The 24,167-nt window shown below is 37.8% G+C and overlaps 1 protein-coding gene across 1 annotated transcript; it reads right to left on the bottom strand.

Moving 5' to 3' along the window:
* Nucleotides 1-1,166: 1,166 nt before the first annotated feature.
* AP5M1 (adaptor related protein complex 5 subunit mu 1) lies at nt 1,167-22,401 on the bottom strand. The gene is made up of 8 exons (XM_007951865.1): nt 22,328-22,401; nt 13,676-14,321; nt 11,642-11,869; nt 10,341-10,480; nt 9,534-9,619; nt 9,319-9,437; nt 4,832-4,928; nt 1,167-1,249 (listed from the first exon to the last, which is right to left on the bottom strand). The coding sequence occupies exons 1-8, from the start codon at nt 22,399-22,401 to the stop codon at nt 1,167-1,169; spliced, it is 1,473 nt and encodes a 490-aa protein (XP_007950056.1).
* Between the last annotated feature and the right edge of the window lie 1,766 nt (nt 22,402-24,167).

Raw genomic sequence — 24,167 nt, 5'->3', positions numbered from 1 at the left:
AATAATATATATATATATATATATATATAATGCTTCTAATTCTGTTCTATAAAAAGAACTTTGACACGAATTAAGTTTTAAGGATCTTGAGATTTTACCTTCTCTTAAATGGTTCCTTAATGTCCAATGAACTTGACAATGAACTGCTATGTAAACAGAATGTAACATATCATTGTAAAGATTAAGTAGAGGATAAAGAGGATGACTTCATGGTTTCTGAAGAACTAAATGAATGCGGGTAAGAAAATGAGTGATAAATTTAAAGAAAATGTTACATGAGACAAATAAATGCTAATCTCTACCTAAAGAATATCTTTAGAATTCTGATATGAATTCATCCATTAACAAATTTTAATATAAGGAAAAAACAATGTATCTAAATTTATCTTTTAAAATTTGGCTGCAGACATTAAATGATCACAAAACGCTATGTTCAACTTCTAAAGGTATTTCACCCACTTTTACTATGCTAACTGACATCCTAAGCAAAGTGTTATGGGGGAGATTAACAAATACTTGAAAAAATAACTCTAGAATGGAAATGGATACCTTGAACAGAATTATCTAGATTCTTTATTAATCAGTATGATAGTTCTGATTGAGAAGAACAGGTTAAATAGTTAAACAATTTTCCTTTCTTTCCATTGGCTGTTTTTTCAGATTTACATTCATTTCTAATGTGGTTCTGTTTAACAACATACTACTTTAGGAGCTTAGGGCTTATAGTTCCTTAACAAATAGCTTTTATCTTGTATGGCATCTATTCATTGGAAATGGCTGCTTGGAGTTCTGCACTGAGAAGATGCCTGAGCCCTTATCCAGGAAAGCTCAGTGGAGAAAGAGGACTGTGACTGATTAGTAATGTCTGCCACAGAGGCAGGAAGGAGCATGGATGGCAAGATGATCCAGGACTTGTCTAAAATAAATCATTATTGTTTTATGCTCGGAATCATCTTTGAGTAACAACAAAATGTAACAAAATTGGAGATATTAGTCTTCTAAGTGTTCTTTTAAGCAGTATCAGCCTACAAATATTATAACTAAATCAATGAATAATTTTTTCACTCACACTGGTTATATAAGAATACACATTAAAAACAAAAGACAATTATTTCCTTTATGCTATTTTACCATTATATAAATCTTCTCATTTCAACACGAGAAAATTACAATAACAACGATCCATATGCTATTGGGGCAGGGGCTTTAGAATTCCAGATGTAATAATCTGAAGACATTAGTTTCCGGTCTAAAAAGAAAAGAAATTCATGGTAAGATTATTTTATATTAAAGATTAAATTAAAGCACAAAGTCATGAACTTTTTGAAATTATGGAAATAATTTCAAGGCAATATTTTGAAATATTCTTTTTAATTCTACTTAACAAAGCATTATTATAACTTTTAGCATTTTACAAATGTGGGCACATTAAATATTTGAATACTACATCTTTGAGCTTGTATGAAACAGGGAAATGCATATATCCTTCATTTATGCCAAACTTGCCAGCTTTTATTTAAATTTAAGAGACAGAAACCCAAATATAGTCTCATTATTACTTTAATTATATATAAAAATATAAATTTTCCCAAATTTTACTTCTTATGGACCAGTACATCAACTATAAAAACATTAAAAAATTTTTTTTTTTGGTTCCCCTCCTGTAGTCTCTTCACCATGGTTCCGATTGCGGTCTTATATTCTTTATTCAAAGTGTTAAGAGAAAGAAATAATCACCCAACTGTTTCTAGCAACATTCTCCAAAGATCACTTCATTTATAGTTTGGAGCTCAAACACTATCGTCAAGTCAAATCCAACTCATAGCGACACCTCCTTGGGTTTCTGAGATGGCATCACTACGGAAGTAGATTGACCAATCTTCCTTCTGAGGAGTGGCTGGTGGGTTTGAACTGCTAGCCTTCTGGTTAGCAGTCCAATGCCTTAGGCACTATGCCACCAGAGCTCCTCATTTGGAGCTAGACGCATATAAATTCTTAAATATCCGATTCAGAATTTTCTACCTTTCTTCATACCTCACTTCATAATGAAAAAACTATAGAATATATATCCATCTTTCTTTCAAATCCCACACTGAGAAGCAACATAGCATACTGGTTAAGAGGGCAGGCTTCTAAGCCAAACTGCTTGGAATTGTACCACTTCTAGCTATATGACCCTAACCAAGTCACCTAACCTCTCTGTTCCTTTGGTTTCCTCATATGTAAAATGGAGATAATAACAACATTCATACACCCACTTATCAACATGGTTAGGTTCCAAAGACCAGGTCATTATGCAAAAATAGGCATTATGGAAAAATAGAGGATGACCACATCAGACCACAAAATGGAGGATGACTGCATCATTATATAGCTGCCAAATTATATCATTAACATAACTGCCAAACCACTGAGAAACATGGCCAAGTTGACACATAACCTTAACCATCACAGCCAGCGCTACTCTCGCCTCGCACCTTGGTGTTCGTTATTGCCAGATGTACATTGTTAATGCACAAAACTTAGTAGATTTTTCACAGTTGTCATAAATATGAAAGGCTGGAGATCGAGACAGTCGATAAGTGAGGAGTAGGTGTACAGAATGCTGTGAAGATTAATGAATTAATGTACATAAAACACTTAGAACTGTGTCTCGCACCATAGCAAGCAAGAAATGTTAGCTATGATTATGCAAATTAGCATTATTATTAGCACTACTAAACTATTTTCAAAACTAAATTATATATTGTGAATATATATTTCATTGTCAAGATAATGGTAAAATACAGGTTTTACAACCTGGCAATCATTTTATGAAACTAAAAGGAAAGGAAATAAAACACTGATCATAATGATGTATTTAACAGGACCTCTTTCATTCAATATATTTTATATTAAGAAGCTGATATATTAAGTTCTCATCCTATATCATGAAAATTACGCTTTGAAAATCACTTCAATATGTTTAGTTAATAAAATACTTAAACTATTCTAGGCACTCTCTAAAGAGATAGCATATTGACCACAGATAGCTATTGCCTGCCATTGAGTCTATTTCAACTCATGGTGGCTCCACATGCTGAAGAACAGATACGCGCCACAAGGTTTCCTTGGCTGTTGTCTTTATGGAAGCAGATTACCAGGCTTTTCTCCTATGTATTGCTGATGACTTCTAGCCATCAACCTGTAGGTTAGTACCTGAATTTGTACTACCCAAGGGCCTTATTATCTAAAGAGACAACATATTTCCTATAGATACAATCTAAACCATTAGTCTGTTTGTATTCAGTGCCTTTTATTACTATCTTGTCTAAACTGACTTAACTATATTATGCCTTCATAAACAAACAAATGTATTATGAATACTTTCATATATATGCATTTCTTTAAAAAGCAACAAAACAAGTGATATAAGAGAAAACACAAGGAGACTTGGGAGGAAAAAACTACTGGCTTATAATGATTACATTACACAGAATTTGCTATTGCTGTTCACAAGTAATTGCTTAGCATTTGGTAGCTTCAAGTTCTGTTACTAAAATTATCAAGCATAGAGTCCTTCCTATTTTAGCAATCTTAACCCTTAGTTTAATAAATAGTTATCTAAGTATTGTAGAGAGTTTTATTCTCCTTAATGTATGAGGCAAAAAGCTTCTGCTTAAGGTATGTTTAGCTAACTGTACTTCATTCTAATAGTATTCTATTTTATGTCACTTAAGCACGTATGTATTTGATCTGATAATTTTGAATTCATTTGTAAATTGTATATTGTCTACCTATATTTTCATATAAGGAGCTCTTGGTGGCACAGTGGTTAAAGCATTCAACTGCCAACCAAAAGGTCAGTGGTTCCAATTCGTCAGCCATCCACAGGAGAAAGATGAAGCAGTCGGCTTCCATAAAGATTTATAGCCTTGGAAACCATATAGGGCAGTTCTACTCTGTCCTATAGGGTCACTATGAGCTAGATTCGACTCGATGCCAGTGAATTTGGTTTTACTCTATATTTTCACATATAGTATGTATTTTGTTTTACAACCAACAAACTCATCTGAGGCAGTTTCTATAATTGGCTGCTAACCTAAAGATTGGGAGTTCAAACCCTCCCAGTGGCTCCATGGAAGAAGGACCTGGCAAATTGCTTCTGCAAAGGTAACAATCATGGGGAGAAGTTCTATGCTGGAACACATGGGGTCATCGTGAGTTGGGGGTCGACTTGATGGCAGCTAACAACAATACTTGGTAGAGAAGGTGCTAAATAAATGCTTGTTTATATTGCAATGAATTGTTTACTAAAATATTTATTTTTTGTAATAATATCTAATATCTATTGAATCCATACTACATGCTTAGCATCATGCTAAGTGCTGAGTTAACAAAAACATATTTAAACCTTTTAAGAATCCCGAGGTAAATAATACTATTATTTCCATTTTATAGATGAGGAAACTAAAACCCTGAGAAGTTTACTAACTTGTCCAAAGTTACACAGTTAATAAAGTATCTGAACCAGACTCAAACCCTTGCTGATCAGCAACTAAGCCCCTGGAACACCTCTGAATAAAAGAGAGTATTTATTATAACCAAAGCAAAACAAATTCAGGTTTATACTGAAGCCCATTTCTATCGCAATCCTTATACATCCAGACCATTTTATAAGCAAGAGAAGGAAGAGGACAATGTATAAAGTACATAAAATGTTATGCAGGTATGAGATTACACATTGGGATTATTCTCTGAGCTAAATTCTGTTGCATTTAAATTTACCTTAGGTAATAACTGCATAACATCATTTAATTTCCTCATGTTAGTTGGCATCTGTAAAACTTACGTGTACTTATTTTTGGTTTTCCTGATGCAAAAACTTGAACTGAATGCTGATCCGCATAACACCCAGTGAGTGTGTAATCTAAGATCTTAAAATGAAGCTAGAAAAAAGGAGACAAGTACCAAATTGAAGTGATTATTTGGAAAAATAATGGTTACATTTTTTTTTCCTTGTCATAATTTTAGGGAATTTATCATATACAATTCATAAAAGTCTCTGATATTAAGCTTGAAAATTATATATGTGATTACCTTTATGTGTACACACAGACACACACATACTCTCTCTTTTCCCTTACCCCCTCTCTCTTTCACACCGCATTAATGCCATTTCTTTTAAAGCTGGCATTATGGAGTGCTTAACGTATTGTGGTACAGTGAATTACTTGGTATGGATGGTTCTTCTAGCCAAGATGTTTGTGATTTCCACCAGATAACTGGGTAGAAAAACATAAATATGAGGTGCTTGTGGTCTACCAAGGGGACTGGATAGCTTGTTAGCAAAGTAAATAGGGTATATGGTACCCTTGTAGGGGCAAGACTATGTAAATAAGGCTTAAAAAGAGCCCTCCTAGAGGCAGAAAGGGGGATCTCAAAGAAAGAGGGGTCAGAGGTGGAGTGCAGTGCATCCTTGGACCCAAGGCCCCTGTGTTGGACCTCCTTGGCAGAGAGATGGCAGGGAGACTGGCAGGGAGAGGGCAGCAACAGAACTGAGACCAGCAGGAGACAGAGCTGTGGGTTTGCTGTCCCATAGAGCAAGAAAGCTGAGTGCCTTTGGGCAGAAAGCTTGCTGGCCGAGTCAGCTACACCTAGGTGCACCTATTGGCAGATCTGAGAGAGCTTTGTAACACTTGCCTGAGTAGAGCAGAGGCCAAGCTCTCAGGTTGAAGGCCAAAGAGAGATGTGCCTGTGGGCACAACAGAGGGGAGACTGTCCTGATCAAAGAATTGTATCTTGAGTGCATTCCTGAACCTGAATTGTAACCCACTATTCCCTAATAAACCCCATAACAAGAGTATCATCTGTGAGTTCTGTGTGGCCACTGCAATGAGTTTTTGAACACAGCTGAGAAATAGTGAGTGCCAGGGGCAGGATGATTGGTATAGGAACTGGTAAAAAGGTTGGAGTGTGGCAGAATGTCTGACTTCCACCTCATAGTAATCAGCTTTGGGCTGATGCTGTTGACCATTCTCTCCCCCTTGTGAAGTTTCAGGAGGTCAGAAGATGCTGCCCCCATGGCCTGTTTGCACACACACCAAGCATTTGATCAATACGAGCTCTAACCCATACAGCAAGGTAGGAATTGTTAGGTGCCACTGAGTTGGTTCCAACTCACAGCAACTCTGTACAATAGAACAAAACACTGGAATAGTACTCCCATTTAACAAACAAGGGGACCGAGGTTCAGAGGCAGAATAAGCACCCTAGCATGTAAGCAGCAGAGCCAGCCTTTGAGCTCAGATCAGCTGACTGAATACAACTGCTGGTGCTCCTTCCCCTACACTATCCCCAATACTACCTGGTAAGCTCTGTCTCCTCTTCTCTATCTAGGACTGTGTTGTAATGTATTTCACAACACGCAGGAATGTATACACCTTCTAGCAAAACACAAGAATAATTACTAATACAGAAACAATGGTTTATTTCATGTTTGGGGGAATGTGCAGCTCTACTTAAATTTCCAGGAAACAAAAATTTAACTTTCAAAGAACTAAACTTAGATATTACCCCTTCCTGCAGCCATGAAACCTCTCTAAAATTTAATCTATAGTTCTGGATTTAATTTATAATGTACAGCCATCACTCTAAATACCAATTATTATATTGTGCCGTAACAGAGTGGGCTGTTGGGCCCTTCTCTTAGGGCATAAAGCTCTGAGTGACAACGACAGTCCCGTGAACTATAAGTCTGTTGCAGAGCTCTAGGCTCCTTTTGCTGCGGTTCTCATCATCTCTGCTGTCAGCTTTCTGATGCTGAAGGCTCCTTTCAGTATCCTAGTATCTTTTTTTACTTTCCTTTTCTTCCATCTTCCTTTTCATGCTTGGTAAAGTAGAGGGTCAGCAAAAAAGGGAACGACCCTCAATGAGATGGACTGACACAGTGGCTCCAACGATGGGCTCAAGCACAGCAAGGATGTGAAGTACGAAGCAGGACCAGGCTGTGTTTCTTTCCGTTACACATAGGGTCGTTCTCTTTATTGCAAAACTAATCATATTCATATAATGTAATTTCCAGATTGTCGCAGAAATGTTTTTCCCATTGCAACTCAGAGTATCACTGATAGGAAAGGGCTCTGCTTGATTGTTTGGTATAATTTTGAACACTGTAAGTTATGGCAAAGTTGAATCCCATATAACTAAGACATAAAAGTCATCTAGTTCACTGAAAGGTGCACAATGGGGTAACACCCACATTTTTTTTCTTAAAAATATATTGAAGTACGAATGGTAACAATAATACTTGAAAGAATGCTCATGAACATAGGTGAGAGAACAAAATGAGCATCACCAGTGTACTTCACTACTATCACACCTAATTGCTTTTAGGTATAGATTTCAATCTTTCTTCTTTGATTTATGTGCTATCATCCTACTCATGTTTTCCTGTTACTTTCCTGATCATCTCTTTAATTTCTCTCATTGGTTCATCTGAATTTTCCTAATATTTTATCTTTTTCTGATCTTATTCATTTCTACTGCCACAACTACTTCTTCTAAGTCCTTCTAAGTCCTTAGGTCCAGTTGAGCTCTCTCTTAAGAATCAAGCGTTAGATCTTTACTTACTTACCTACTGGACACTTACATTGCGACACATTACTATCACCAGCAATTTAGATATTAAGTCCATTCCCTCCCACCTTTCTCTGTATCATACTGTTCTTTCTTATAAATATGTTCATTCATTCAACAAATATTAATGGGTGAGGCAGTGGACTAGGCATTGGGGATAAAACAATGAATGAGATTCACATGGATTCCCTGCTCTCTCAGAACTTCCAAACTGGTGTAAGTTACACGTCTTTGAATAACATCATTTTTGACTTATGGCAACTTCTTATCTCTACATTTAACTAGTGCCAAAGGCTTTACCTTGATCCCAGTTCTTATAGCAGTCTTTTTCCTCCCTTCCCTTCTTTTCTACTCCTGCTGATACTATACTAGCTCAGCATCAGTAACTTATTTTTCATCTGGAATTCAGGTATAGCTATGAAATGATTTTGTTGTCTCTGGTTTTTCCAACTCCCTTTTACCCTGATCTTCATAAAGTATCAATTTATGAACCACTCCTCTACTGAAAGGGAGCTACGGTAGCATAGTGCCTAAGGCATTTGACTGCCAACCAGAAGGCTGGTGGTTCAAACCCACCAGCCACTCCTCGGAAGGAAGATGGGGCAATCTACTTCCTGTAGTCATACTGCCCCGGAAACCCAAGGAGGGGTCGCTATGAGTCGGGGCCGACTCGACAGCACATAACAACAACAACAACCTCTACTGAAAAAAAAACCCACTTATTTTCTGCCAAAGAAATCTACAATCTAGACTTAAATTATCTTGTCTTGTGTGTTACTACTGTTTCTAGCACTGGTTCCTAAGCATGCCTTGTTTATTCTTCTTCATTCCTTTAATTAAGTCATTTCTTTACCTATACAAATGTCAATCAACCTTCAAGACTTCATATTCATGCTAATTTAGTCCTCAGTTTTGCTCAAATTTCATCTCTACTGCAAAGCTTTCCTTGACCACTTGGCTGGAAGTATTCATTCCTCCCCTGAAACACCAAAAGTACTTAGCCCAGATCAACTATTGATAAACACCTGGAAGGCAAGGACTACATCTTACATTTTTTGTATATAAATCTTGATTGTGATAACTAAGAGCTGGGACATGCAGACACTGCTGTCAAGTCAGATCTGACTCATAGCAATCCCTCCTTGGGTTTCTGAGGTGGTATCACTACAGAAGTAGATTGCCCAACATTTCTTCTGAGGGAGTGGCTGGTGGGTTTGAATCACCAGCCTTCTGGTTAGCAGTCAAATGCCTTAGGTGCTATGCTACCAGAGCTGGGAAGAACCAGTGTAATTTGAGATATTTCAGTTATATTTAACAGCTTCATGTTAAAATTTCCTAAATATTAAGTGGAATAAAAATGACTACTACTAAACAAAAAGAATCTCACAGAAATCCTCAGGCCCAACAAAAAGAAATAATTTCAAAAACTGCTGGAAAATATTGAAAATCAAGTAAAAAAACTCACTGCTGTCGAGTTGATTCAACTCATAATGACCCCTCCTTGGGTTTCCAAGGCAGTATCTCTACGGAAGTAGATTGCCCAATCTTCCTTTTGAGGAGTGGCTGGTGGGTTTGAACCACCAGTCTTCTGGTTAGCAGTCAAATCAACTAGATATGTACAATTTAAACACAAAGGAATGTGTATTTTCGCCACAACAGAAAAGTAGTTTCTGATGTAGTGAGCCATAGAATTACATTTACCTTTACATATGCTGTACCTCCAATACAGATCTGGTCAAAAGGCTGGTTCTCATGGTTCTTGGCCCCAAAAGTTACAGTTCCAGAAAGAGTAATTTCCATTGATTTTGGGAACTTTTGGCCTAAAAACACAAATACGCCAATCAACTATTCTAAATTCAGTAGATTCTAAAGCAGATGAAAGAGGGAGGGAAAAAAGTAAACAAAGCCTAACTTACCAATAGTCCAGATCAATAAGCTCTTCTCTCGAAATACTTCAAGCTGGCCAAAACTAACTTTATATTCCACATGAGTGATTGGACCTCTATTAAAAGAAAGAAAAAAGGATACAAGTGAAAAAAATGATCACAGACAAATAGCTTTAAGAGATGGGAGTCAAACCTTGCTACTGTTACTTAATACAACAGCAGCACAAAGACAGATCTATATTTATGTTTGAAGAATGCAGTTGAGTAAATAATATTTTATCTCAAAAGAGACCACAGGCACTGAAACAATTTTTTGGTGATGACATACATTTCATTATCAAACATAAAGACAACTGTAAAATCATATAGAATGTATTAATACAGTCACATGGATTGACATGGAATATTAAACTATGATTTTACTATATATTTAAGTATACTTTGAAAAGAACTATACTGCAGATTACATTTAAAAGTAGAACTGATGAAGAAGTAATCTTACGATATAATTGACTTATTTTACCAGGTGGTGGATAGTGGGCTCGACATGTATGTATAGAGTAATTACTAGAAATAAAACCAGCAGAATACTCCTTTAGAAAGCTACTGTGACTTAAGTTTAATGTTTACTAGCAAGTTTGACTAGAAAAATGAAGATGTACTTAAAAGTAAAGAATTGTTTTTAAGACTATGATGGTTCAGAATTAGCATTCATTTCAGCATAAAATTATTTAGACATTAAAATAAAGCAAAACACAAAGACAAATCATTCATTGTAGGGCAGCGTGAATGTACTAAGGAGGCAGAAATCATAGTAGGTTATTTTATTTAGCCTACCTATTATAAAAAGGTATACGAGCTTCACAGAATTCAAAATTATTTTTCACACTTTCATGAAGTTTTAAATTAATTGTTATTTTTAGCTGTACTTCTTCTTCCTGAATTTGATAGAACCCCAAAATTGGCGGGACAGGGACCTGGAAATAAACATAAAGAAATCTGTACATAATTCTCAGGTTAATGGATCTAAAATACCAATAGTAACTGAGAAAAAAGCCTTGCAGTGAGCTACATTCATTCTAAGAGTAATTCTTCCCTCTCTCTCTGTTCCCAGGACTAGAAAGGTGTCTTACAAAGGTGAGATATATTCTTTTTCCTACTCTTGTTAGTCCATGTTCCCCTCCTTCAGGTTCTCTATGACCTGCAACGTGGAATGTGTACCACGCATATTGATCTTTGCTGCCTTGCCCAGGGTTCCTGCCCCATTTGTATCCTGTGACCCTTAACTCCCTAGAGCTCAGCAGTAGCTTACTTGATTGGTCATCAATACATTACTGAAGGGGAAAAGTCTATAGGCTAGGGTGAACAAATCTGATGCTTCCTAGAACATCTGAAGTAAGATGCAGAAAGACTCTACTTATACAATACAGGCCGTTGAGCCGGAAACTCATGTGCAAGCCAAGAAAGCCAGCTGAAAGAGGAGAGCAAGAAACAGAGATCAGACAGACACTGTGAACCTTGACTACAGAATGATTTTAATTTTAATTTTCTAGGTTGAGTCCCAGTACAGCCTGGCTCTACTTCTTTTCCTATCCTTGACTGACAACGTGATCACCTATTTCATTCTGAAAATTCCATTTACATAACCTAGCTTGAGACCTGATTCACAACTAGGACCTGTGACAAATATTACAGTAGAAAAGAAGTTGGGCTCTGTGGAGTCTAGAAAACTTTGGTCCAATTCCAGGCTCTGCCACTTAACAAACCATTTATTCAATAACTGATAAACATTATGTATTTATTAAGTACAGAGCTACTGGGACTAGAGGTATTTAATGCTTATGATTCAAATCAGGACTAAATCATAACACGATCTGTCCTATAATTATGGATTCTTTATCAGGGAACACTAAGAAAATAATTTAATGGCTTTGCAAGCTATTTAATGATGTTACAGACACCAGAGATCTGAGGCATACTATTCAAATAAATGAATCTTCATCTGAATTCATTCATTATTGTCTACAAACAACTCATGAAAAGTTCACATTAGGGATAAAAACATGAATGATTTGCCTATCAATAGTACTCATAAATACAAAGATTAAGGAAGTCTCAACTTTTCTAAGGTTCTCTACCTGGGAAGTATAATAGCATAAGTTGAATGACTCTAAAGGTGGAGTGAATGGGAATTTGTAAGGTCCACTAAATGCAGAATCATCCATTGTATCAATACTACTAGATGTCAGAATGGCAGAGTCTAGAGAAGTCACACAAGGATGAACCAGAATATCCTGAAGTGGAGATCCATTGGTAGGGAGACTCAAGCTGATGGTAACATTTGGCATGATTCCTTCCAAATCACACTGTAATAGAAACAGAAATGGATATTACTAAGACCTTAGAAGCACACACCTGCCATGAATTTATCAAAGGGTTGTTTTAATTTTTTTCTCAAGGTCTTGTTCTCCTTACTTACTGTGTTTTTGTTACTGTTTGATCCTAGACTCCTCTCTCCTTACCTCTAAAAGCCTTAAAAAAGCTATTTTAAATCCACTGACTTCTCTCCAAACCTATTGCAACCACGTGGACCTAGGAAATCACCATTTGTCATAGCCCTCCACATATGTCTAGACTCACCTTCCTCTAACCAATCCATTCTCTATCAATGCAAAAAAAACAAAAAGCCAAACCCATTGCCAACATGGGTTGATTTCAACATATGGTGACCCCATGGCAGAGAATCAGTGGTGGAATGAGGACTAGACTAGATGTTCATTCCACAGGTTTTCTACTATGACTAATATAAAATGAACAGCATCATTTCTTTTTATACTGACATATTTCAGAGATATCGCAGGTTCAATTTTAGACCACCACAACTGCAAGAAAGCAAGTCACACGAATTTTTTGCTCTCACAGTGCATATGAAAGTTATGTTTATATTATATCATAGTCTATTTAGTGTGCAATAGCACTATGAATAAGTTTGAAATATTGTGCAAATTACCAAAATGTGACACAGACCCAAAGTGAGCACATGCTGTCAGAAAACTGGCACCAACAGGCTTGCTTGACACATGACTGCCACAAACTTTTATAAAAAATGTGTATCTGCGAAGCTCAATAAAGCAGAGCACAGTAAAATAAGGTATGCCTGTAATAGCCTTCTCAGTAAAACTTCTTTAAATACTAAGCTCCAGAACTACTTAAAATTATTTGGCTAACAGTCATATTACTTACACACAACCTTAAAGAAACATTAAGTAACATGGGTTAAGGTATACTCTCATCTTTTTTTAAAACATATTTTAAAAATCAAAGTTTTCCATCATGATAATCTGTATCAGGACCAAGAATAGGAACTAATCTAAAATTCCCATAAGTACTGAACTTGGGTCAGCCTATCAATAAGCTGAGACATTTAAACACATACGTAATTACATTATATATAGCGTAATATTAGTATTATTTAATATTACGCTATATATAATGTAAGGTCCCTGGGGGGGTACAAATGTGCACTCTACTAACTGAAGGGTGGTGGTTCAAATCCACCTGGTGGGGCCATGAAGTAAAGGCCTGGCAATCTCTAAAATTACAGCCACTGAAAACTCTATGGAGCACAGTTCTACTCTGAAACACATGGAGTCGCCATGAGTCGAGATCAACTCAGTGGCAATGGGTTTGTTTTTTCTTGGATATGTAACAACATATTCCGTATTTACTGCCATACATGACATAAAAACAGAAATGAAAACATAATTTTCCTACTTCTATTTCACAGAACTTGTGAGAAAAAAATGATTCAACTACTTAAGACTTATAAATGATATAATCTACAAACACCTCAATTTTAGAGCCATGTATGTTCTAATAAAATTAATAACTAGAATATATTTTTTATTGTGATCGAAGTGAGTTTAAAGCAGACACATAAACTTGTAGTTGAGTTTGTTAACTGTCTGCATGACCCAGGGACTCTAATTCAATTTATAAGGAATGTAAAAAGGTAGTATTATAACATTTCACAAGGATCTAAAAGCTAATGACTACTGCTCATGATAAAAATCAAGAGTCTTATCTAACAATGTAAGATACAGTTTGCAAAGTTTACTTCTCTTAATATATGTTAAAGGGTATGATAAAACAATTACCAGAGAAAATCTCACCTTGCATGTTACAGCTCCAATGATTTGCCACATATCTGCTACATCCCGTTTATCATACTGCATGGATTTTACTTTTTCCATGATAGAAATAGAAACTTGTGGTTTTCCTCTGTATATTCCAGCTTTCCAGGCTGGCTGTTTTTGTGGGTGAGTCACAGAAGCAATATTAGTATTATCCAATGAATTCTGTAAGTTGGCATCTAACAAAGTACCAAATGGACAAGTGTGCAGAAGCAAGTCAGACAACTGGCTCAATTTTGTATTTAACTCAGCATCATTTTTTTGTCCTGAGTAAAGAAAATCCTGAATCCCAAAAAGAAGTTCAAAGCCTTGTGAAATTCCACTAATGCTAATTAATGGTGGACGTGGGGATAAAGTTTGCTCAACTAGAGGAACAGAAGCATATATCATGCCATTCTTCAGAAAAGCAACAACTGGCCAAAGTTCTTCACCTCCTACTGGGAGTCCATACACTGATGTTTTATTGATGTGTGAACAGCTATCACGGCTCTCCACAAAGTCCTTATCATCACCCAACAGTCTAAGTTCAAAGAGTAATGCTCTAAGTAAGGGGCCATCTTCAGGAATAGGCACATAGCTTGCTCCATTGAAGACTTTGGCTCGTTTTTCAACAGTTGGGTATCGTCTGTATATGGAAACAGAAACATTATAAATGATTCTCCCTAGTAAAATCAAAATGGAAGAATAAAAACAAACAAGAAAGCAAAATCCACAAGGCAAATAGCAACAACAAAACATTCAACAACTATTACATACAAACATACATACCCACAAAAGCCAACAACCAAAAAACGTACTGTAAGTTCTTACTATGGTAACTAATTGTTTCATACTTGGTAGGTTATTTCAAATGATAAAGCATCCCCTTTCACTGAAAATTCTCATTTCAACTTATTTAATTTTTAAAAGAGGCAATACATGGCTCTAATTCAAAGTCTCTGTCCCATGGCCACTCAGATTCCCTCTTGGTAGGCAAGGAACATATATCAAGACACAATTTAGTCATCTACAAGGATTTTTTCCTTTTTATAATATCATCTCAGTATAGTAGAACCAAAAGAAGTGGTTAAATTTAACCCTCCAAAATTTTGGATATGCTGAAATGACACAATTTTGAAATGAATGTTCTTCTATTCTACTTAACCTATAGTGAAAGACTGGTCTACAGTGAAAGGCAAGTACCTTGAGTCTTCTCACCTATTCCTACAAGAATATGTAAGAGCATTTTAGCCATAATGGTTTATTTTTATGGCCCTGGAAGACACTGTTGTTGTTGTTAGGTGCCATCAGGGCAGCTTCGGCTCATAGCAACACAATGAAACATTGCCCAGTCCCACGCCAGCCTCACAATCTTTGCTATACCTGAACCCATCATTGCAGCCCCTGTGTCAGTCCATCTCATTGAGCACCTTCCCCTTTTTTGTTGATCCTCTATTTTACCAAGCATGATATCCTTCTCCAGGGAAGTTGTGAGAATTTTTGTTTTCTTTATGTTGAGGTGTAATCCATACTGCAGACTGTAGTCTTTAATCTTCATCAGTAAGTACTTCAAGTCATCTTCACTTTCAGCAAGCAAAGTTGTCATCTGCGTATCACAGGTTGTCAATGAATCTTCCCCTGATCCTGATGCCATGCTCTTCTTCATATAGTCGAACTTCTAGGATTATTTGCTCAACATACAGATTAAGTATGGTGAAAGGATACAACCCTGATGCACTCCCTTCTTGATTTTAAACCATGCAAGTGTTCTGGAATTCCCATTCTTCTCAATGTTATCTGTAATTTGTTATGATTCACACAATTAAATGCTTTTGCATAGTCAATAAAACGTAAGTAGTAAACAACTTTCTGATATTCTTTGCTTTCAGCAAAGATCCACCTGACATCAGTAATGATATCCCTCATTCCACATCCTCTTCTGAATCCAGCTTGCATTTCTGGAAGCTGTACGTCAATACACTGCTACAATCGTTTTTGAATTATCTTCAGCAGGACTTTACTTGAGTGTGATAGCAATGACATTGTTGGATAATTTCCACATCTTTGGGATGGGTACAATTATAGATCTTTTCCAGTCAGTTGGCCAGGTAGCTGTTTTCCAAATCTTTTGGCATAGCCAAGTGAGTGCCTTCATCATGGCATCTGTTTGTTGAAACATCTCAATGGGTTTTTCGTCAATTCCTGGAGCCTTGTTTTTCACCAATTCCTTCAGTGCAGCTTCGACTTCTTCCTTCAATACCATTGTGGTTCTTGATCATATGCCATCTCCTGAAATGGATGAACATCAACCAATTCTTTTTGATACAGCAACTGTGTCTTTCTTTCTTCTTCTGATGTTTTTTGCATCATTCAATATTTTGCCCATAGAATTTTTCAATATTGCAACTCAAGGCTTGAATTTTTTCTTCAGTTCTTTCAGCTTGAGAATGCTGAGCATGTTCTTCCCTTTTAGTTTCCTAACTCCAGGTCTTTGCACATTTCATTATAATAATTGACTGTTTTCTCAAGCTCTTTTATCTTGTCATTTCTTCCACTTGCTTTAGCTGCTCTCCATTTAAGAGCAAGCTTCAGAGTCTCTTCTGACATCCATTTTGGTCTTTTCTTCCTTTCCTGTCTTTTTAATGACCTTTGCTTTTTCATGGATGATATTCTTGATGTCATCCCACAATTCCTCTGGTTTTCAATCATTAGTGTTCAATGAATCAAATCTATTCTGTAGATGATCTCTAAATTCAGGAGGGATATAATCAAGGTCATATTTTGGTTCTTGTGGACTTGTTCAACTGTCTTCAGCTTCAACTTGAACTTACGTATGAGCAGCTGATGGCCTGTTCCACATTCAGCTCCTGGCCTTGTTTTGGCACCTCTTTCCACAGATGTAGTTGATCTGATTCCTGTGTACTCCATCTGGTGGAAGTCTACATGTATAGACACTATTCATGTTGGGAAAAGGTATTTGCAATGAATAAGTCGTTGGTCCTGCAAAATTCTACCATGCAATCTCCAGCATCATTTCTATCATCAAGGCCAAATTTTCCAACTACTGGTGATTCTTCTCTGTTTCCAACTTTTGCATTCCAATCACCAGTAATAATCAACACATCTTGATTGCATGTTTGGTCAATTTCAGACTGCAGAAGTTGATAAAAATCTTCTATTTCCTCGTCTTTGGGTTTGGTGGTTGGTGTGTAAGTTTGAATAGTAGTAGTATTAACGGGTCTTCCTTGTAGGGATATGGATATTATCCTATCACTGACGGCATTGTACTTCACAAAAGATCTTGAAACATTTTTTGTGACATAGAATGCCATGCCATTCCTCTTCAATCTGTTATTCCTGGCATAGATGATCATATGATTGTCTGATTCAAAATAGCCAAAATCAGTCCATGTCAGCTCACTAATGTCTAGGATATCAATTTTTATGCTTTCCATTTCATTTTGACAACTTCCAATTTTCCTAGATTCATACTTCACATATTCCATGTTCCGATTATTAATGGATGTTTGCAGCTGTTTCTTCCCATTTTGAGTTGTGCCACATCACCAAATGGAGGTTTCTAAAGCTTTACTCCAGCCACATCATTAAGGTTGGCTTTACTCTGAGGAGGCAGCTCTTCCCCAGTCATATTTTGAGTGCCTTCTGACCTGAGGGGCTCATCTTCTGGCACTGTATCAGAAAATGTTTCACTGCTATTCATAAGGTTTTCAATAGTCAATTGTTTGAGAAGTGGATGGCCCCTTCCTTCTTTGGAGTCTTAGCTTGAAAGCTCCACTGACATCTGTCCACCATGGGTGACTCTGCTGGTATTAGAAATACCAGTGGCATAGCCTCCAGCCTCATAGCAACACACAAGCCATCAAAGTAGGACAAAGTGACAGACAACTAGTGGTGGAAGACACTATCAGGCAATATAAAGTGTAAGATCTGAATAATCCTTTATGGTTTACATGCCCTGGGCTGAACAATAAGTTACGAATTCATCATTTTATTTTTGAAAACAGAAGAGAAAATGCTTTGCTCACTTATATAAATCTGTTAGATTACATTTTCTTAGTTTTTTTAAAAAAAGGTACTTTTTCCTATTCCTTCTACCTATACTCCAAAATCCTGAGCAAAGTCACCCATTAATGAAATTTTGGGTAAATCATTTAATTTCCCTGAGCCTATTTTATTAGTAGCAGTAGTAAAATGAAGGGGTGGCAACAAATCAGCAGTCCTCATTAAGGGTCAAGGACACATTTGGCCAGAACATTGTTTTCAGTATTAGTATTACTAATAAAATAGTGATATTTGCTAATAGTTTTTTAAAATAAAAATGTGTTGAACATTATCCATGTATCAGTGAGCCTCCTTCATTTACATTCTGATACTTTTTCTTGACAGAGAAATGGAAGAAAGTATTTAGTCCGCCAGCAGAGACTTAGCAGGTGAATGCCATTTCTTCCTTTATGTTTCTACCTAAGAATAAATGAAAACTGGGCTAAACTCTAGTCCACAGTCTTATTCTTGAGCTGAAGTTCTTCTTAATTGTAAAAGTGTCAGCACTAAATCTATACAAGGGATCTAATACAATGTCTCAATATGTGCTCAATACATATTTTGTTGAATGACTCATCCCGACATTTCAGATTATCCTAGGCTTTCACTAAAACAGGACTCAAACCTTCACTGGCCCTAAAACCTAAGACATTCTTAAACTGACAGCAAACCTCTAAAACAGAATCTAAACCAAGTTTTGGTGTGAGGAAAAGAGATTAGTTAGATAGAGGAAAGATAATTGGCCTTCTTGAGTCTTACTTATACTTTAGCAAGGAGGCCTGATGGCACAGTGGTTAAGTGTTCAGTGGGAGAAACATGGCAGTCTGCTTCCAAACAGATTTACAGCCTTGAAAACCCTTGAAAACTGCCCCTATAGGGCAGTTCTATTCTGTCCTATAGAGTACTGAATCAGAACTGAGTTGATGGCAACAGGTTGGTATACTTTGGCATATATGTGGTTAATATGCTAGTGAGTATATGTTTAGCCTAAAACCAGCCCCAAGAGGTCAGAAAACTGAGAATTATAAAACTTAACTAATTCACCCAGTGATATAAAATTAGTAACAGATGAATGAATTATGTGAACGCATCCTGCTGCCTCCATACTATTCACTGCCATTGAGTTGATTCCAACTCATAGTGACTCTCACTGGGTTGCCAAGGCTGTATATCTTTGTGGAAGTAGATTGCCCCATCTTCTTTCCACAGAGTGGCTGGTGGTTTTGAACTCCTGACCTTCTAGTTAGCAGCCAAATGCCCCATCCATTATGCTACCAGCTGCCTCCATAGAGATGTTGAAAAGCCCACCCAAACGTATCTCAATTTTCCTTCTGAAACATTATTTTGCACTCAGTGGGGGAAAAATATTCTATAAAGAAACATGACTTCTTCAAAGTACTTACCTTTTAAAGAAGTAAAAATCTCACCTCTATGAGATATTATTCTATAAACCCACATGTACATAAGAAAAGACAATAAGTAAAATAACTGAGACAGACTAATATTTATATGGGGGCATAATATTATAGATAGCCCCACAAATCAATGAGGAAAAGGTATGCTGTTTGGAAGATGACCTTAGGAAAAGTGGTTCACTGTATAGAGGAAAACAAAATGATATTCCTACTTAACACAACATCCAAAGATGGATTATGGGTGGATCAAAGACTTAACTAAAACAGATAAAATTATAAAGCTAAGTAAAATTATAAAGTAATGTAGGGAAGGTATCGTTGGAAAATAAAGGACAGCGAAGACTTCCCCAAACCCCTAAAGCAGTAACTAATTTGATTGCATTAAATGAGTAATTTCTGTTAACCAAGGAAAACAAAGTTCATTGACAATGATTGGTTAAGAGAAAATATCTGTAACATCTATAAATGACATGGGACTAAACATAAAGAATATACAATGAACTCCTGCAAATCAACAGAGAGAAACTGCAGCTCTCAAGGAAAAATGAACAAAGGGTATGAGCAGACAATTCACAGAAGAGGAAACCCAAGAAGTGCAAATGCAAAAATATTCTTTATACCCATTATACTGGAGAAAAAATAGCATAGGTTTTCAGAGAGAATGGAGACACAGGATGCCTCACTCACTGTTGGTGAAAGCATTCTGATAAGCCTATTGTTTGGCACTTATTTAGTAAAAATCAGCATTGGTATGCCCTGTGGACCTATTTGAGGATGCCCAGCGCAGTACTGTTCTGATGGCTGAGTTGGAGGTAACCTGAGAGATCAACAGGTGAAGGAGATAGGTAAAATGTGGAAGATGTACACTATGGAGTACTACAAAACAGATAGAACCAATGGCCTAGATCTGTATCACCCAATATGTGGCCATTAGAAACGTATAGTTATTTTAAGTTAAATTCAAACAAATGCAAATTAAATAAAATTAAAAATTGAGTTGCTTAGTTATACTAGTCATATTTCAAGAGCTCAAAAGTCGCATGAGGCTATTGCTGTTGTTGTAGTTGTTAGGTGCCAGTAATTCTAACTCATAGCAACCCTATGTACAGCAGAATGAAACACTGCCCTACCCTGCAACATCCTCACAGTCTTTGCTTTGCTTGAGCCCATCATTGCAGCCACTGTGTCAATCCATCTTGTTGAGGGTCTTCTCTTTTCTTTGACCCTCCCACTTTACCAAGCATGATATTCTTTCCAGGGAATGGTCCCTTCTCACATGACCAAAGTAGGTGAGACAAAGTTTGGCTATTCTCGCTTCCAAGGAGCACTCTGGCTGCACTTCATCCAAGGCATATTTGTTCGTTCTTTTGGAGTCTGTGGTATTTTCAGTATTCTTCACCAACACCACAATTCGAAGGCATCAACTCTTCGTTGGTTTTCCTTATTCACTGTCCAGCTTTCACATGTATATGAGGCAACTGAAAATACCCTGGCTTGGATTAGGTGCACCTTAGTCTTCAAAGTGATATCTTTGCTCTTCAACAATTTAAAGAGGCCTTTTGCAGTAGATTTGCCTAGTGCAACAGAGGTCTGATTTCTTTACTGCTGCTTCAATGGGTGTTGTTTATGGTTTCAAGTAAAATGAAATCTTTGACAACTTCAATCTTTTCACCATTTATCATGATGTTGCTTATCAGTCCAGCTGTGAAGATTTTGTTTTATATTGAGGTGGGAGCTCTGGTGTTAAGGTATAAACTATACTGAAGATTGTAGTCTTTGATCTTCAGCAGTAAGTGCTTCAAGTTCTCCTCACTTCAGCAAGCAAGGTTGTGTCATCTGTGTATCACAGGTTGTTAATGAGTCTTCCTCTAATCCTGATGCCACATTCTTCTTCATATAGTCCAGTTTCTCGGATTATATGCTCAGCATACAGATTGAGTAAGTATGATGAAAGGATACAACCCCGATGCACATCCTTCATGATTTTAAACCACTCAGTATTCCCTTGTTATGTTAGAACAACAGTCTCTTGGTCTATGTACAGGTTTCTCGTGAACACAACTAAGTGTGCTGGAATTCCCATTCTCTGCAATGTTATCCACAATTTGTTATGATCCACACAGGCAAATGCCTCTGCATAGTCAATAAAACACAAGTAAACATCTTTAATGGTATTCTTTGCTTTCAACCAAGATCCATCTTACATCAACAATGATATCCCTCGTTCCATGTCCTCTTCTGAATCCAACTTGCATTTCTGGAAGCTCCCTGTCAATATACTGTTGCAATTGTTTTTGAATTATCTTCAGCAAAATTTTACTTGTGTGTGATAGTAATGATGTTTGATAATTTCCACATTCTGTGGTATCACCTTTCTTTGGAATGGGCACAAATATGGAGGCTGATGAACTATGGACTAAACAATATTATTAATCTTCAGTTCAACAACAAGAAGAAATTTAAGTGTTTAGCTGTTAACCATAAGATTTTAAGTTCAACCCACTAGCTGCTCTGGGAGAGAAAGATGTGGCAGTCCACTTCCATAATGATTACAGCCTTGGAAACCCTTTGGAGCAGTTCTACTCTGTCTATAGAGTTGTGCTCTCTCCTATGGAGTTAATATTGTATTAAATTTAAAGATAAAATTTAACTTCCTGTATTTCTATTATTTTCTCCAACAACTAAGAACTTCAAAGTAAACTGAAAATTTCTTGCAATGAAATATAAGATGAAAGGAACTGCCTAATATTGCTCAATAACATTCTCCGATAGCATGAGTTAAAATACCCTTGAATGAGTTTAATCAATGAGAGTAGAAATTTGACACACGGTCAGTGCCCAAGCCCCCCCCCCTTTCCTTTCGTTAGCTCTGTATCACTCCTAACCAGGTGGAGTTAATTATAAAATACAATAATGCTAATAACACAAAAAACTCTGCCGTCGAGTCGGATCCAACTCATAGCGAAAACACACGTAATACTAAATTAGTGCCAGGCATCAAATCTTTTAATTTTCACAACACTATGAAGTACTAGTATTAAAACCTCCATTTAACAGATGGAACGGAGGCTGAGTTGTGGAGTAGGTGGGATATATTACATCACAAAATAATGCTACATTATGTTGGTATATTCTCTCCGATCCATCGTCCCTGAGTTTTCAGACCTGTATTTACCTGGAGAATCTCACGGTGCCACAAAGTGGAGTTCCCGGTTCGTGGCTGATGAGCCACATTGCCCGCTGGGCCATGATGGACCAATAAACATTCAGCCTACTTCTAACGTAGCCACCAAGAAGAACACGGACGGACTTTCTCGTATGAACTTAACTTGAAGCGCCGAGGCTCACCCTTAGCCACCTTCTCCCCCACCACTTACAGGGAGGGCTCTGCGGAGAAGCTAGCTCCACAAGTAAGATGACTAAAGCCCTGAAGCCCGCCTAGCCAAAACATACCATAAAATCTTCCATGTCAATCTGTACCTAGAAGCCGGAGAAACTTACTTATTCCCAACGACCCAATCACTTTCTTCTTCTAAAGACTACTTCCGGGATGGTGGCCTGCAAGGATCAAGATTCCTCTCTTGTTCGTGAGACGATCGTCTCGTCATTTCGCCTAATGCTTGCTACTCTCCTCGGCCCCTCCCGACAATCTTGGGCGCGCGCAGCTCCACTTCCGGCGTATGAGGCGGTGACAATGGGAGCGGGGCGGGCGGCGCCGGGAGGCAGCTGACAGGCGTCTGCGGCTTCGCTTCATGGCCGCTCTCCCGCCCCGCCTGGGCTCTGAGGAGTGTGGGGGAGCCAGCGGCGGTCCGAAGCCGGAGCTGGCAAACAGGGAGGGGGCCTGTGCGCGGCGCCGCTGAGGCGCAGCATGTGAAGAAGAGACGGCATCTAGTGCAGGGCGAGCCTCTCAGCCGGCCGGGATGGCTACAACGGCCGAGCTCTTCGAGGTGGGTACCGGCGGGTCTTTAGGGGTGGCAGGCCTGAGAGTGAAGGCATGGAGGCGGGCAGGCAGAGGAGCAGGCGTTTACCCGCTGCCTGAGAGAAGCATTCGAAAGGTGCAAAAGCGAAGGGGTGGGGTGGGGTGGCGGCTCTGGTGTCAGCGTGGGCGGTGAGTTAAATGGGGGAGGGGTGTCTCCCGGACCATGGTGGGGAAGTGGGCAGGGATGCGTTGCCGGGTTCGAAAAGAGGAGGAATGATATTTGACGCGGGGGCGAGAGAGAAGTCTTGGAGCTTCGGGCGTTAAAAGATGTCTACTCTGGAGGAGTAGTGCAAAGGGCTGACTCAGGACAGGCAAAAAGCAATCAGGAGCCCAAAGTTGGGCGAGCTACGCCTTGTTACTCGATTCTCGTCTAAAATTCGAAGGGACTACCAGAAATGGTGGGCTGTTGGGGCCTTGGGTTAAGTAATTACTCTGTTATAAAATGTTGGAAGTGGTACCTACGTTTCCAGTTTACCCTTATGTTTGAAAAAGCTGGAAGTATGCTTTAGGACGATGAAGTCCTACTTAGCCCTTCATTCTGAAAACTGAAATTAACATTTGTGTTCAAGTGTTTAAGAATTTCAGTGTGTTTAGAATCATGAACTGCTAGAGACTGACTCCTTAACCCGTGATAGATAATCAGCATTCTCATGTGTTTCTTTAAACTTTTCAGTATCTAACACTTGTAACTTAATTTGGTAAAGTTCTATGTAATAAGCTGTGATGTTTGAAACAATGGAACAGGAAAACTAATTAGGACACAAAACAATGGCATATGTAAAACATTTTGAGAAAGAAGTGGAGAAAAACAGATGTGAAGAAAAAGGAAACATTTTTATGTGTGTGTGTGTGCTTGTGTTTCATACTAAGTAACAAATACTGAGAGTAATAATAGACAAAGCTGCAGTTGATAATAGAGAATTTCCTCACGTGAAAAACGTGTCTTTTAATGGAATACTATGCAACGTATAGCTCTGGTAGCATAGTGGCTAAGACACTTGTCTGCTAACCAGACGGCTGGCGGTTCAAACCCACC

The sequence above is a fragment of the Orycteropus afer genome, unplaced genomic scaffold, assembly GCF_000298275.1.
Source record: "Orycteropus afer afer isolate SDZICR_OR568_19922 unplaced genomic scaffold, OryAfe1.0 scaffold00314, whole genome shotgun sequence".
Lineage (NCBI taxonomy): Eukaryota > Metazoa > Chordata > Mammalia > Tubulidentata > Orycteropodidae > Orycteropus > Orycteropus afer.
Note: the sequence above shows the minus strand (reverse complement) of the source record. Positions and strands in the feature narration are given on the sequence as shown.